Here is a 17,338-nt window from a genome sequence, read left to right as displayed (position 1 = left end):
TTAGGTTCTTTTCCGTTTAGCAACTCATGAGACTCATAAAATTACACCACAGCGTCAGAAGATGATAGCGCAGATCACGGTAGTCATTCCAGCAGTACTCTGAGCTGTCCCGCTTCCTAGCCTCACAGCCCCATGTCCAAAATTCCATTTTTTTAAGAAAATACATACCGTATCCAAATTACACATGCAATGTGTCTGCAGGGATTTTTTTTAATTTACTGTTGCTCGCCCCACAGGTGAATAACAGTAAATTAATTACAGTGTACTGTTGGAGAAATTACTATTATTGTATAATATTTTGATGATCATTAATCTGGTATAGAAGTTTATTCAACCAATCAGTTTTGTCCTTAAAGAACACGATGCACTATTGAGCCTGTCTATTGACCTTTATATGTTATAATCATATTGTTCTGTTTTAAGCAAAATGTCTTGCCAAGATGTCTCGCACTTTGTTTGTGCAGGTGAAATGAATGTCTCGTCTGTTAGGAAAGAAGAAATAGGAAAGGTGCTAAAGTGCATGATACGCGGTGTGACCCCGACCCTAAGAAGTGATTGTTGAAGAACTAGAAACTGTACAAGACCGGCATGACTCCATTTGGTATCATTATTGATTATCTTGCAGGAAACAGGTGTCTGCAGACAGTGAAGTGTGACTGCACACAAGGTGCTTGTGTTGACGGTTGTGTTGGATGGAGGCTGGAAGTATAAAGTGTTTGTGTGAGCTGTTCAAGGGGCTCCTCTTGCTGCAGAGCTCAGGCAGACCGTATGCATACACCTTAGTGATTTATTAAAAGACAGTTTGATGGAAAAATACTGTGTCTCTGGCATTTCAACACTTTAGTCACCTAACTAGACAGGCTGACTTTTCAGCTGCAAAACACACCTTTTAAACAAATGAGTATCCATGTGTGGGTGTGTTTCTTAAAGCGGAAGAGGTACACAGCTTTATAAAGTGATGTACTGTAAAAGCTGTTTATATTTCCCTGCCCACCCTGCCATCACAATCAGGAGAGCCAGTTATGAGTCCTCATTGATTGGGTAAGTTTATTATACATTAAAACAGCTTTAATATAATAAAAGACGCTGTATTCAGTTTGGTTAATCCTGTTGAATTATTTCATTCAAATGTATGAATTCAGTAAAATAGATATTTAAATTGGAGAAAACTGTGGATGATTAAAAAAAACTTATTTCCTTGTGATGTTACACTTTGTAATAAACATTAGGTGTTTGTCTGTCATATTAAAATTCTACAAAAATCTATTTCATGACACTTTAATACTCCAATTTTACTTACTTTAACATATTGGGACCTATTTTCACCGCAGGCGCACGGACTGTTATGCAGCTGCTATTGTGGTTCATGTTTGAGTGAAGGTGAATAAAGATCAGCTCTTAGCCAGTCACATCACTGCTCTCAAAGCTCTGACACAGTTGTATCAAATTAATCACAGTTAAACGTGATAACGACAACTCAACAAACGGAAAGCTTTTCTTCATTAAATGTCTGGATGGTTCAGAGCGTCACAACATGAACACACATCACCACAAATCTGTAACCAAAGACAGCTGGAGTAGGTTTTTTTCATCAGTTAGTTACTATAATATCGACAGAAATAGAAAATAAAGAAATTGATTTAGTGAAGCCGTTTATACGATTGTATTGGTCACTTAGTTAAGTAATTAATGTTGCACAACAGCGTTTGCACCGCGATGTGTTTCAAGGATAAAATATGAGACGCTATTTTTGCCAAAAAGAAAGTTAGAGAAGAGGCTGATGAGCTGCTAACCCGACGTCTCCTTCATAAAAAAGCAGAATACCGAATTATAACCGACCAGACTGATGTCTGTAGAGGTGTGTGTGATTATACTGTATCAGCCTGGTGACAACAGGTACTTTACAGTGAACGGCCGTGCGTAAAAGCACTGCGCACTGGCGCGACACTTCTCAGAGCTGCGGATTTATCAACATATCTGTCCTGCTGCCCTTAGATGCTGCAGAGATTTAATGAACTGAATGAGAGGCTTCTCATACAGTATAAACAGCTGTCGACAGCAAATACTGTAAGAATCACCTACATTCATTTTTAGATCAATGCAAACTGATTAACTGGCTTTTTCTGCTTCAACCACATTAAACGTTATTATCTGTGCCGATTTTGGTTGAAGGGTGTTTAATTGAAATACATAATTTATATTTTAAGCATCAATACGTTGTTGCAACACTTCAGCAGCAAGTATTTAGTTTGAATCTGTTGATAAAATCACCAAAGCATCAGCAGATTGACGTTGCGCCAAAAACAGACATTGCTATGAGACGTCTGTTTTCATGGCAACATCTTGGACCAAACTTCACCCAAAATACAACATCTGTCTCTGTGCTGCTTCATTTGAATGAACCTCCCACTTGTGCACCATGCGCTCTGCGCTGGTGACCAAAAATACCACACAGACACACAAAGCGTGTCGGAGCGCTGCTTGCACTGGTCGTTGCACCTCCACGAAAATAAAGCCCATTATCTGTTCTTTTGCAACTCAAAGCAAATGCAAAGACTTATGCAAATTAGAGTTATTTTATTACTGTTACTTCCTTTCATGTGTTTAGACAATAAGAGGAGCACACTGTGTTCTATGTGACCAGTAGCCCACCACTCACCAGTTGAAGTCTTAAGAGAACTAAATTATTAGTGCAGTAGTTTAGCTGTTTCCAAAATCCACATTGGATATTTGGTCATCCTCTGCAGAGGGGAATCTATTTTACCAAAAGAGATTTGTGGACCTTTGTCAGCTAATGGGTGCACCATCAAGTCACAGTTAGTCATGTGATCTGATCAGTGGTTCATTATCACCACTGTGATGTGCTGTCTGCAAAGAAATTTCAAAATCTTTTAAAGTCCAGAGTAACCCAAGTAACCGGGTTCTTGAGCTGACTGAGGATCATTTAACTGTTCTCACAGCTGGACTTTGAGCCCCCCATAATTTGAGTATTTGACTGCCAAAGTTACAGAACAGAGGAAACATAGTCACGCCGTTTGGTTATGTAAATTTAACAACCATGTTAGAGGCACCTGACACATCTATTTATGAAATTCCCTTTGATATGAGCTCAGTGATCTGCATCTCACACTTTAAACTTTTTTTTCTGTATGTTTACAGGTCATGGCACATTTGATCTATCTACCACTGCTGCTGGGTATGTTCATAACTGCCTTATTAGAATCCGTTAAGGGACAGTTCACCCAAATAAAAATTTAAAAAACAGTTTCTTTACCCACCTCTAGTGGTATCAAGCCATGCAAATATATTTAGGTTTTACTTAATTGTGTTTTGAGATATCTGACATTTCAATCACCATCCCAATGAAACAGAAGTGAATGGAATTTAGTTTGTGGTGCTCACTGAAAAATTACATTTCAAAAAAGTGTCGTCTAATCCACAGGTCTGTGGATTATCTGAGGTTAAAGGAACACTGCAATTTAGGTTGCAGGCACTTTAATGGGGGGGGTTGCTAGTTTTTTAAAAGATTCTTTATGTTTAATTAAATTTTATATCACTGCAGATTTTTTATAAAAAGGTCATAGGTGGACCTGGCTAACTTAGTATGTCATTTAATCAATTCATAATTAAAAAGATTAAAACATAAATGTGAATAATGAATGAAAAAAAAATACAAAAAAAAGGATACAAATTCACAGGAATGGGGAATAAATAAAGCATACTGTATTACATTACTTTATATCTGTATTTATTTATCTATCTACATATTTTCCTCAACATATTAATTTTATTAGTGAATAAGTAAAGAAATACAGAAACCAATAAAGAACTACTAACTAAACTGCTGATGTGATCTGCATTACAGCAACAATCCAGCTGCCCTTGGTTTCAGGAACAGCAAATCAATGGCCACTAGGAGGAGTCAATTCCACTCTCAGCATGGAGTGCGAGGGGTGCCCTGATCAATGGATTGCTACACTCCATTGCAGAGCTGGCAGGTGGATTTTCCAACTTAAATGTTGCGAGCCCTTGGATGGAAAAGTGAAAGTCATGGTCCTGCCCCAGGGATGCCATGAGCCAAACAACTGGAACAAAATAGGTTTTGACCAAAACCTCCTCTATGAATCCAACAGTTTTGATATAAATCTAAAGGAAGTAAAAGGTAAGCACTGCAAATTTTTTGACAAATTCTGTTTTCTTCACTTGTCTGTTTTTAGCAAGATTGCTTTTCAAGATTTCTTGAATTGAAGTTAAATCTTACAGTAAATGTCTGTTGCACATTTGCCAAGAGAAAAGGATTCAGCAAGTATGTCCAGGTTTCAATATGCATCTGCAGTTCCACTTTAACCATTTCTGTGTTTTGTTTTTAATACTCAATGCTTCCATTTATCAGGGTGTGTAAAGCCATGTCACAGTCGTTATGAAGTTTGCCTAGGTGGACCAGAACAGGGAGAATCTGCAAAACACTGTTGCAAACATTTAAATGCCGACGACAAGTGTATCAACCTTCATGATGGGTAAATAGATCTTGTGTGTGTCCTCTTTTGGAAAAAATATAATAATTATAAAATGTAATGCTGCAGTGTTGATTTTCAAATTTGCTGCCAGTGATGAGTTGTAGGGGCCAGCATGTTTGTGTCATACATTTTAAAAGCTTTTTCATCAGCTGTATATTTTTCTTCCACAGAGGCACAATACATTTCTCTGTGCCATCAATACATAATAGGACAGTGAACATACAATTTAAAAGAAACAATACAGAAATAAACACTACTCAACACTCTATCACCTGTAAGTCTACTAATGGCAACAGCACAGGCAAGTACTTTTGTTTTACACAATATAACTGTCCTATAGTTGTTATAATAGTAGTTTTCAAGATGTATTCACCTTATAATAATATTTTATCTTCAAAACCATAAGTAAATTGAAAACCAAATATTCCATGACCTTCAGAGTAATTCTATTCTTCAATCTGATGAAAAAAAACAACAAATACAACAAAAAATACAATATAACCCAGATTATTTCTATCAAAAGTAGAAATTATGTTAATCCACCTCAGTCAAATGTATTCCCAAATTTGTGCATTCCCAAAGCATACTCCTGGTGTAAGATCTATAAAACACTCCTGAATATCATGGTGAGTTGACTGGCCTTTATAGAAAAGGACAGAGGATGTGAGGATGTGCAGTGTGTGTGTGTGTGTGTGTGTGTGTGTGTGTGTGTGTGTGTGTGTGTGTGTGTGTGTGTGTGTGTGTGTGTGTGTGTGTGTGTGTGTGTGTATCTTTAAATTTCACCTTGCTTTTGTGTTTTGTGTTGACATGGTGCAGGTCTCCGATTCTACGAGAGCGCTACAACCTGGATTGATGCCCTGAAGCACTGCCATGGACAGAATTCCTCCCTGGTTCAGATAACCAACGAGACAGTGAAGAAGGATGTTAAGTTGCTCCTGGAAGAGATCTGTGGAAACATAATCCTGCAGAAAGGGGTGTGGATCGGCCTGGAGAGATCCATCTTTGGCTGCAATGTCCCCTGGATGTGGACCTCAGGTACAGAAGTTGAATATAGTGAGTGGAATAGCAGCTTCCCCATCGACCCTGTTAACAACCACTGTGGGAAGATCATCTGGGTCAATGAGTCAATCACCTACAAGTGGCAGGATGCCCACTGCTTTGATGAATTGCCTTTCATCTGCCAAGGTAAGCTGTTGTTTTGTTCAAGTCCAAATCTGGCATGAGATTGTTTGTCTTTTTAATGTCCAGGTTTGAATTAAAGGCCTTGACATGATGATGTGACTACTGGGACCAAAGTATATCACTTGACAGTTTACATGGTTTCTAAGTGACAGCAGAAATGTACTTTTAACTGTATGTTCTGTCTCTTTTATCTTGGCAGATACAAGATAAAGACTGTATACTGGAGGACTGCTAACTACAAGAGTCATATTCAAATTCTTCCTCCTCTTCTCCATCTTCTCCCTTTGACATTGATTATATTTGAATAGACCTAAGATTTTTGCATACTGTTTTTATACTCAGTATACCCTTTCTAATAACTTTTTTCTCTGTAATATGTAGGTACTGTGAGTAATGTAACGTAAGCATTTGTTTATTATCATTCATCCAATAAAAACTATATTGATTTGATCAATTAATTCACCTTTTCCTCCTCTTATATTGGTTTATACATGTTTACTAACAAAAACATGAACAACATATCCACACTGTTAAAAATCCAGGGCCCAGGATGATCACCCTTTTCCACCTTAACGATGGTGGGTATTTACCTGAAATATTTCATAGAAGATAACTTGAGAGTGTCACTCAGCAAACACACACACACAAGGACAAGGCTGGCAATATTTTCCATCAACAAATCCCATGAAAAGGTAAAAAAAAAAAAAAAAAAGATGTTAGTTAATCTTTCAACACTTTCCTTTACCTTAAGAGTTAAATCTTTCAAGATAATGTCACATATACAGGTGGTTGACAAATTAAAGGAAAAACTGGTACAGGTCTGAATGCTTAATCCCTACAGTGAGGGGACCTGGTGGCTCTGTTATGCTGTGGGGGGCATTTTGCTGGCATGGTTTGGGTCCACTTGTCCCCTTAGAGGGAAGAGTCACTGCAAATCAATACAAAGGTGTTCTGAGTGATCACCTTTATCCTATGATGAAACATTTCTATCCTGACCGGAGTGGTCTCTTCCAGGATGACAACGCCCCAACTCACAGGGCACAAGGGGTCACTGAATTGTTTGATGAGTATGAAAATGATGCGAATCATATGTTATGGCCTTCGCAGTCACTAGAACTCAACCCAATTAAACACTGATGGGAGATTTAGGACTGACGTGTTAGACAGCGCTCTCCATGGGTGGAGCAGCGATTTTAAAAGTGTGGGGGTTCTAGACGTGGGACATGAGCACGGCAACCCCCTGCCTTCAAGCCCTGTTCCAGTCTCAACATGCCAAATCAAAATGAATGCCATGCATTTAAACAATTTTTTCTACTACTGAAGTTGTAACCACTACTTCAGCTTACCATAAAATAATTACTGAGACCATATGGGTGTAACAAGAATAGAGTGTAGCAGAATTTATTTAGGGTCTCACAGCAGTTTACTACTTACATCCAGTTATTTGTATGAATTGCTGTACTGGAGCATATCCTTATTATACTTAAAGTCATCACAGAGTATCTTTGTTTTACTTCCTTACATACTTTATAGACATGAAATTGTAGGAAACTTACACTTCCATTAAAATAAATAGGATAGTTATAGATGCATAACAAATTGAACCCTGGTAACGAATCAGTAACAGTAAAGTGTCATTTCTGAGTCCATGGACTAGTACAACCTAAACTGTCTTCATTTTTTTTTTAAAAGTGTCTCTTTTAGTAGGAATCCAAAGGGGACCTTTAATTGTCAATAATTGGGAAATTAAATACCAAAAGTTGTCCAGGAGGTTTTGTATCAGCAGGCGTCAGTTCCTCTCCAACAGCCACAGGGAACAAGCAGTCCCTCTTCATCTGAAGTCCACCTAAAAGCTAACAGGAGAATATCACATAAGCAGGTGATTTGAGGCTAGTGAGTGCAGAGAGTGAGCAACTTGCTCTCACAGGCTAACTGCCACACCTACAACCATCTGAACCCTTTTTAAGCTCAATAATAAATAGTAATATTACTGTGGTCTAGCTTTAATACACAATACAAACTATAGCTCATTCTAACTTATATTAAATGCAAAACACACATTACTCCCTGACATAAGGAGTAAAACTATGACATGTAAAGCAACATATTCCTTTGACATTTAGCTTAAAATAGTATGAACTATGTGAGTTTACATTCTGGACACAGAGGTAAATATTCTTGCTAATGTCCGCCTAGCATGGTGGCTAATTAGCGATTAGCTTAACTCACAATTAGCGATTAGCATGCTAATAAACATTAATTTGGTCGTTAAGACTTTACCATACGGCAGGCAACACATTGCCATAAGACAGACAGATGTTACACATCTTAAATATGAATGTTCACCTTTGACTATGACTATAAAAAAAATATTTATTTATTTAAAAAACAGACAATAGAAGTGACTAAAAACAAATTTGCCACCTGACTTACATTTATGATAGCCTATTTCATTTATGTTCAATGATGTTAGCTGAGCTGACACATCACATAATAAGACAAAGTTACAAAAGAAAATTCTACATTACTAACTAGTTAAATAGCTGTTTCATACCTCTGATCTGTTATCACAGCCAGCAGCCAGTAACAGAAGCACCGTTGCTGAATGCACAAATGTAACTTTACTTTAACTGTTTACTCTTCCCTGGCCTGGTGGGTTGGTCAATGGCTGTGCTTGGCTGGATGGCTTTTCAATTAATCTAACTTGACCAATAGGTTTTTCATGTATGGGAAACTCAGTTTTGGTTCACTACCACAGAAAAAGTGGGGGGGCTGGAATTATGTTTCTGTGAAAGTGCGGGTGTCACAACACCCGTAACACCCACGGCTGCGACGCCCCTGGCGCTCTCCACCACCATCATCAAAACACCAAATGAGGGAATATCTTTTTGAAGAATGGTGTTCATCCAGTAGATTTCATAGACTTGTAGAATCACTTGTTCTTCAGACTTGCCAAGTCTGAAGAACACCATTCTTATCATATTCTTCTGTGCAGCAAAGAGAAGATATCAGCTTGTCGCTGGAATCCACCCTTCAGTTTTTTTTTTTATCTCTGTGTTTACATCATTGGCCGTATACAACAAATACTTTTCATTTCCAAAGAGTGTGGTTGAGATCTAACAACATGGATGAAGGAGGTGTAGGTGGAAGTTTGTTACCACTCTGTATTCACTCAGCTCGGCATTCACTCGGCACCTTTTTAGACTTATCCAAAGCATTTGACACAGTTAATCACAATATTATTATTATATTATTTAAACAATAGAGAACAATTTGTATCCATAAATGATTGCATCTCAAATAGATTAAAATTACTTTGTGGATTACCCCGAGGTTCTATCCTTGGTCCACTTCTATTCTTGATTTACATTAATGTCTTGCCTGTGGTTTGCAAAGATTTTTTTTCCTATTGTATTTGCTGATGATACTAATCTCATAGTTAGTCATGATGATTTCAAAGCACTAATCCAGCATGCAAACAATGGAATGTCCTTCATTTCTAAATGGTTTCGGATGAACAAAATCTACTTTTATGATATTTTGCAATAAAAACAAAAAATATTTTAAAATGACGCTAAAATATTCATTAATGATACAGAAACGGTTAAAGTTAAAGTTATTTTGGATGAAAGACTAACTTGGAAAAAACATATTGAACATGTTTGCAAAAGGTCAATGAAAATGATTGGAATATTGAGGAAAGCTTGTTCTCTGATTCGTCCTTCCTCTTATTTATCCCTGTATTATAGTCTAATGTATCCATATATCAATTATTGTAATATTGTTTGGGCTGCTACATATCCTTCACACCTCAATCAGTTACTTTTAATCCAAAAAAAGGTTTTTGAGAATGATTTCAAACTCCACTAGCCAAGAGCCATCTGCACCTTTGTTTAGGAAATTTAAAATTTTGTCAGTTTATTCTGTAAATACTCTTCTAACATGTGTGTTTATGTTCAAATTCATATATCACAGGCAAAACTTTCCAGATACATTTCATAATTTTTTCCTTTTATTGTCAGACATTCAGTCTTCTTCAATGAGGCGATCAAAGGACTTTCATTTACCTTATTGTCGCACTTCCAATCATTATTTTTTTATCAAATTTAGAGGTCCTCATCTCTGGAATTCACTAAATACAACTGTGAAGTCGTCATCTTCTTTAATAACATTTAAAACAATTTTTAAAAATATCCTTTATCTAAATAGAATTTTGTGTGACTGGGTATGTCCTCTTGCACATTTAAAGTGTTTAAATTTCTGTTTTGATTATTTTTCTTTTCTTTCTTTTTCTCTTGCTTTTTGCATTGTCTTTTTTGACAATTGACTGACTGGAGTTGACTCAAAACTAGGCTTTGATGCAACAGTTTGTATTCTTTTTGCAATGAAATGCATCCCCAAAATTAAAATTGAATCTGGTGATTAATAATTATCTGCTAGAAACAAATAGAGCACTAGATTTGGATTTTATCCTGGTACAAATTTAAGAAATGATGAATAATGTGTAATGAAAGGTTGATACATGCGATTCAATTTTGTGTTTATGAAATCATAAGTGAATAGCAATAGAATATTTAGTCACTAGGAACTCCAAATGAAATATAAATTACATATGAATTAATGAATGATGATATTATATTGTATAACTATATAGTAAAACTAGCAAGTGAAAAAATGGTGACAAAAAATGAATACATTTCTTAGACTTTTAGACAATAAGAGACAAAAGGCCACAGACTGTTGCACATTACCAGGTAAGTGTCCCCCTTTCCATAGTAGAACTGCAGCCTGTGATTCATCTGGATGGTGAAAAAGTTGACATAAAACAGTGTCAGTCTGGGGGGACGCACCCAGTAGCCCTAATAACAGAAGCAGATGTGCTGATACATTGATTGTAGTACCATGATAACCAGCTAGTCAAAGACCATTGCAAAGACATAGTGTTAGGATGCTCCAAAATATGCAGACTCAAGGTGTGAGAAGAATGAAAAGGATATTACATGAAGCAGGGAGAAGGGCCAACGTCCCCTATGATGGGAAAAGGCCAATGACGATGCAAAGGATAGCCAAAAAGCAGGGAAATGAGATAAGAGGCAGAGGAGCAACCTTGATATGAGTAGGCCGTATTCAGATCATAGCTTGTGGCGTACTGATACAACGACTTGCATGACGACAGATGCACGCATGCAGCAGCATGACCCACTGAGTCTCGATGATTGCTCTGGAATGACAGCTGACAGTGACAGAGAGGGAAACAGATTTTAAAGTTTGACAGCTGAGTCGCAATTGGTGTTTAGGGATCGTGGAGGAATCTGATTTAATAACTGGAAAATGCAATTTCTGAAGAAATTGCGTGTGATTGCTGAAAGCTGATTTATTTTTGCATTACTGGAAGCTGAACGCTATTGAAAAATCTAGATTAAGATTAAAATCAGCAATGGGTGGAATTGGACCTGCACCCTCATGTTTGTAAGACAGACATGCTATGCACTCACCATGTCACACAACAATGCTAGGCCAGATTTTGTTTAGTCCTTCAACTGCATGAAATTTATAAATTGCTGTCTCAATAAGCAGGTTGACAACACCTGTGGACGTCTGCATTTTTTCAAATTCAACTCTACTCAGTTCTGCCCTAAGCAGGGTGTTTCTCCTCAACTAAACACATGGGAGTGGAAAAACTGTAATGAACCTTAAAATGAACAGCAAGTAGCACAAGATATGATAATACTTTCATGAAACAAAAATCTGACTGTTGATTCCTAAAAAACTTCATACTGAATTGTAGACAATTGTAGACTTCTCAACATAAATGTAGGTGAAACCATATATGGTATTATTATTATTATTATCATTATTATTATCATTATTATTATTTAATTTTTTTCTTTTTTTTTTTTGTTTAGTTTCGAGGGAAACAAGATCACAAAGATCAAATCAAGACCACAAAGAGGAGAGCTTACATTGTGATTTGTTTATAGCTGTTTTGTCAATGTATCGCTATCATGGGCAGATTAGTTTTTCTGTGTATTGTAAGTTTATGATATGGACGAATGATAATTTTCTTTCAGCTTTCATACTTTCTGTGCACATTTGTCTGTGTATGTGTCTTTTGTACTTGATTACTTTTTAAAATGGATTTTGTAACATTTATTTGTTTTCATTCATTTACCTCTTTGGAAACAAAGGTTTTCATGTAATTGCCATGGAAACCATTGGCTGTTGATCTAGTAAGAAGTAGCGGTGTGCACAGTTCCAAGTCTATCAGGTGCACGGTTGTGGAGAGAATAAAACAAACAAAACACCTATCTAACTAAACACGGTGCGGTTCAGCACAGACATTAGAACTACATTAGTTAGAGTAGACTACTAATAAGATGTGAAGTGCTTTGTGACTTTTACCCACCTGAAAGAATAAATGACAAATATAAAGGATGAGGTGGCTGCTAGCTGCTAACTGAAGAAGCAACCAAGCTGCTTTAGAGAGCCCACAAGCATCCTCGAGCCCTTCATACTCAAACAGAATGTATACGAAAGTGTGAGCTACATAATATACATAAAACAAATAAACACACACTAATACTCACCGTATGACATTAACAATAAAGGCACGTTACTTATCGCCGAAAAAAAAAACAGCTCATAGAAAGCATAGAAAGACTGCATGCTCTTACTTGGAAATGTGGAAATGACGTCGTCAGCAGGTGATCACGTGCTATCCGAAAATGACGGAGTGATACAAGTGGATTTTCATTTGGACCGGCGGAATGTTTGTCTCAATACTCGTGTAAAATGCGTGTAAAAAGCAAATCCACAAGCGTAGAACTGAGATCCACAAATGTTTTGTCGATTCACAAATAAAGATTCCTGTTGGAAAGTTGTAAATGTTAGGAAGATATTCACAAATGCTTTTCATTTATTTTTAAATTAATTTAATGTATTCACAGATATTATTTTTTATTTGAGGAATTAGTTTGTATTTGCAGATCCGTTTTATATTTGCAAAATATTTTTGTGAGTTTACAAATCTTTTTTTGTATTTGTGGAAGGTGTTTATATTTACAGAATACACATTTACACACACACACAAACACACACACAGAGAGACACACACTGCACATCCTCACATTCTCTGTCCTTTTCTACAAATGCCAGTCAACTCACCATGATATCCAGGAGTGTTTTATAGATCTTACACAAGGAGTATACTTTGGGAATGCACACATTTGGGAATACATTTAAACAATATTTAAGTATGTATGAGGTGGATTAGCATCATTATTGCTTTTGATAGCAATAATCTGGGTTATATTGTATTTTTTGTTGTTTTTGTTGTTTTTCGATGGAGCTGTGGTGCCCCGAGTTGGATGGTGTCACAAGCTGGGTGGGGTTGAGTTAGGTCCCGGGCGTGGGGAGACTTTGTATTGGTCTCACCCTCTTTCTTATAACTTAAAAGTGTAACTCCACTGTGTGTAGTGTGGCGGGTTCTCAAGTCTGTAGTGATGTGGTCTTATCCCTGATGTGTGTTTTGCATCCCTGGATGGTGGTGTGTATATTTCTTATAGTGTGTCTAGTCCTGAACCCCCCCCCCCCCTAAAGTTTGATAACTCTCCCATCTAGTCAAACTCCAGGGACCCTTTTCTAATTGATCTTAATTTAATAAAGATTATTGCTTTGCCTGCTATTCTTTGTGGTCAGGTATTGTTTGTTCTGAGGTCTCTGACATTTACCCTACATAACTTCTGGTCTCTATTCGAACTCAGATTTATAACCAATATTAAGTGAACCAGGGCCACCTATGACCTTTTTATAAAAAATCTGCAGTGATATAAGTAAGGGATAATGTCTACAGCGAGCGCTCCACTTCGCGTCGTGGTCCCGCATCACTCTGTTGGGGTTCTTTTTGCAATAATGACCCACTTGCTGTATATTGTCCTGCTTATAACAGGGCTATTTACTAAAGAAATCAATAATCTGACAAAATATTGATTTAAAAATTATTTTATTGCTTCCGCTAAAAAATTGTCTGTTAGATTCTACTGTTGGAACTGCGTGCATAGCAACGTAAATATCTATGAAAGCTCTGTAGCCTTCTTAAGATCATGACGTTTCTGTCACTCATCTGTTTCCTTCCTGGCAGGGCTTTGCAGTTGACACACCTGGAAACACAATTGCTACTAATGTTTCAACTGGTAACAATATTAATATTAGCCTATCACTACCTTTTATCACTTAAGTCAGTGTGTAGTGATACGCAACTAAGAGAGGCGCTCACCAGATCTGCTGCTGTTGCCTGGATTGGAGGACAGGATCTTGCTAAACTTTTCTCTTTCTGTAATGGTTGGAGCCCAGTAGCTGTTCAGGCTGCTGTCACATCTGTGCCCAGTCACAGACATTGTCGCTAACATTTTTGTTACCACAACGTGTTGCGAATGAGCTGTAGTTGGTAATTTAACTGGACTTCTTTCTGATATGATTTGACATGGTCCTCCAGAGACTATGAACAGAATTGCATCCTTAGCAACGGTCTGCTATTCATGGCAGCAGCCTGCTATTCAGAAATAACAGACCATAGAATGCCGTAATTGAGTATTCAACAAAGCCGAGTAATAAAAATGTAATTAAACATAAAGGAAGAGAGATTAATGAGAGATTAACAAAAATCCCTCCATTAAAGTGCCTGCCACCTAAATTGCAGTGTTCCTGTTACTTCAGATAATCCACAGACCTGTGGATGAGACAACACATTTTTTAAATGTAATTTTTCAGTGAGCACCACAAACTAAATTCCATTCACTTCTGTTTCATTGGGATGGTGATTGAAATGTCAGATATCTTGAAACACGATTAAGTAAATCCTAACTATATCTGCATGGCTAGATACCACTAGATGCAGGTGAAGAAATTGTTTTGTTTTGTTTTTTATTTGGGTGAACTGTCCCTTAACGGATTCTAATAAGGCAGTTCGCAAAATACTCAGCAGCAGTGGTAGATAGATCAAATGTGCCATGACCTGTAAACATATAGAAAAAAAAGTTTAAAATGTGAGGAAAAAAAAAATCTGAGATGCAGATCACCAGGCACGTCGCAGCCATGGGTGTTACTGGTGTTGTGACAACCGCACTTTCACAGAAAACTGGACAACTTTGGGTATGTAATTTCCCAATTAAAAACAATTAAAGGTCCCATTTGGATTCCTACTAAAAGAGACACTTTTTTAAAAAAAATTGTAGACAGTTTAGGTTGTACTAGTCCATGGACTCAGAAATTACTCTTTATGTTTTAAGGGCAACATAATACATTTTCAGGTTGAACCTGTAATTGTTAATGTTCTTAAGCCAATTATTTGAAGATACTGATTTGTTAACTGTAATGGAGGATGATAGCTCAAACTGTACCTGTAGCTAGTTAGGGGGTAGGTGACCACTGTGGTGCATCGGCAAAGGGATGCTGGGATGCTCTCTTCAATGGTTTATTAATACCAACAGGTAGGTATATACAGGTGTGTGTGGTTCTACAAACAAGAATAAACGAACAACATTAGCTCACAGGCAGCAACACTGCTGACAGGAATCATTAAGTAGTGCTAATGCTAATAAATCCTAACAGCACCTCTCATAACTCTACTTAACCTTGAGGTAAACTGCTGATTAGCAAGTCACTTGTATTACAAAGCCACGTACACTTTAGCATGAGACCGCCGCCGTCATAAGGTACTTCAATAATAATCATGACATCACTGTTAATCCTAACATGCACAGTGGTACAGCTAGAGTACGAATATCAGAATATGTGAGCAATTACATTCCCACCATGGCAGTAACAGCCACTGATTACAATTACTATAGCAAGTGTTAGCATGTGGCTAGCGGACTTTATGCTAATAGCTTTGATCTGAACCAAACATATTCACATTGCCAATATAAACTCAAAGGCACAGAAGGTTACGTTACACGATCCACTTACATGTTTCTGAAACACAGACTGTATAAAAATATGGATGTAGTTACTGTGACGTTACCCGTTGGTTTCTAAAGAGTGGTTTTGAAGCTCAAGGCGAGCGCTCCGGCCGTTGCCATCATGGCAGTGCGTGACACAGCCTAGCTCCAAGCCAATCAAAAATGGGCAAAGAGGCGGGCCGAATGGCTGAAACAAGCCATCTAGCGGCTGGCGGATCTGTCACTCAAAGCAGCCATGTCCTTCGTACAGTTGTCATGAATGGGGAAATTAGCTATAGAGACCAAACCTGTTCTTTGTACCATGTTTATTTCTGCTGTAAAGTTGGGCTTTTTAACAAAGAGGGTCTACGGGGAATGACTTGCTTTTGGAGCCTGCCTCAAGTGGCCATTCAAGGAACTGCAGTTTTTGGCACTTCCGCATTGGCTTTATTTTACAGCCCCAGAGATTGCCGCTTGTTCTGAACGCACACATGCGAGGATAGCTCGTAAGTGGCCACTATTTACTATACATAATCGACTGCAGTCTCTCTCTTGTCCGTTCTCCATGGCAACTATGACCAAAACAAAACATAGCAACCGGCAGTGTTTGCATTGCTACTAACAAGGGCGCTGATTTGCCGATCCCTGCTACCCACTACAACAATCCTATTACCCAACTGATTGACTAAACTACTATTATACACAAACAAACGAGTCCTTCATCACAATAACTATCCATTTAATTTTAATTGAAGTGTAAGTTTCCTTTAATTTCATGTTTATAAGGTATGTTAGGAAGTAAAATAAAGATATTCTGTGATGACTTTAAGTATAATAAGGATAGCTATGCTCCAGTACATCAATTCATACAAATAACTGGATATAAGTAGTAAACTGCTACCAGACCCTAAATAAATTCTGCTGGGTTGTTACACTCAGTAGTAGAAAAAAAAAAGTTTAAATGCATGGCATTCATTTTGATTTGGTATGTTGAGACTGGAACAGGGCTCTAGGGCAGGGGGTTGCCGTGCTCATGTCCCACCTCTAGAACCCCCACACTTTTAAAATCGCTGCTCCATCCCTGTAGATCACTGAGCTCATATCAAAGGGAATTTCATAAATAGATGTTTCAAGTGCTTCTAGAATGGTTGTTAAATTTACATAACTAAACTGCATGACTCTGTTTTCTTTGTTCTATAGCTTTGGCAGTCAAATACTTAAATTATGGTGTACTCAAAGTCCAGATGTTAGAACAGTTAAGTGATCCTCAGTCAGCTCAAGAACCCGGTTACTTGGGTTACTCTGGACTTTAAAAAATTTTTTGAAATTTCTTTGCAGACAGCACATCACAAAGGTGATAATGAACCACTGATCAGGTCACATGACAAACTGTGACTTGTAGGTGCACCCATTAGCTGACAAAGACCCACAAATCTCTTTTGGTAAAATAGATTCCCCTCTCATTCAACAGTAATAAAATAACTCTATTTTGCATAAGTCTTTGCATTTGCTTTGAGTTGCAAATTCAGTATACAATGGAGGCGCAACGTCCAGTGCAAGCAGCGCTCCAACATGCTTTGTGTGTCTGCGCAGTATTTTGGTCACCATCGCAGATGGCTGAGAACTGAGCTTTATTCACCTTCACTCATAGATGAACCAAACTAGCAGCTGTGCATGAAGATGTCCAAACAGTCCATGCAC

General features: G+C 37.6%; 1 protein-coding gene and 1 long non-coding RNA gene across 4 annotated transcripts; one reads left to right on the top strand and one right to left on the bottom strand.

Annotated features, from left to right (window-relative positions):
• The first annotated feature begins 944 nt into the window (after positions 1 to 944).
• LOC137185971 (lithostathine-like) lies at positions 945 to 7,488 on the top strand. The gene is made up of 6 exons (XM_067594543.1): positions 945 to 1,041; positions 3,160 to 3,196; positions 3,866 to 4,162; positions 4,394 to 4,517; positions 5,334 to 5,702; positions 5,899 to 7,488. The coding sequence occupies exons 4-6, from the start codon at positions 4,484 to 4,486 to the stop codon at positions 5,907 to 5,909; spliced, it is 414 nt and encodes a 137-aa protein (XP_067450644.1). The 5' UTR covers positions 945 to 1,041; positions 3,160 to 3,196; positions 3,866 to 4,162; positions 4,394 to 4,483; the 3' UTR covers positions 5,910 to 7,488.
• LOC137185972 (uncharacterized) lies at positions 3,943 to 16,231 on the bottom strand. Of its 3 annotated transcripts, XR_010928943.1 has the most exons (7): positions 15,666 to 16,231; positions 15,098 to 15,213; positions 10,806 to 10,932; positions 10,451 to 10,498; positions 7,454 to 7,552; positions 5,301 to 5,404; positions 3,943 to 4,028 (listed from the first exon to the last, which is right to left on the bottom strand). It is a non-coding gene; the product is annotated as an uncharacterized lncRNA (long non-coding RNA). The 3 variants fall into 3 exon arrangements; XR_010928941.1 differs by having other exon boundaries at positions 10,451 to 10,932; positions 15,666 to 16,229; XR_010928942.1 differs by having other exon boundaries at positions 10,451 to 10,932; positions 15,721 to 16,228.
• Between the last annotated feature and the right edge of the window lie 1,107 nt (positions 16,232 to 17,338).

Source organism: Thunnus thynnus, chromosome 7 (assembly GCF_963924715.1).
Source record: "Thunnus thynnus chromosome 7, fThuThy2.1, whole genome shotgun sequence".
Lineage (NCBI taxonomy): Eukaryota > Metazoa > Chordata > Actinopteri > Scombriformes > Scombridae > Thunnus > Thunnus thynnus.
This window is presented reverse-complemented; position numbering and strand designations above follow the sequence as displayed.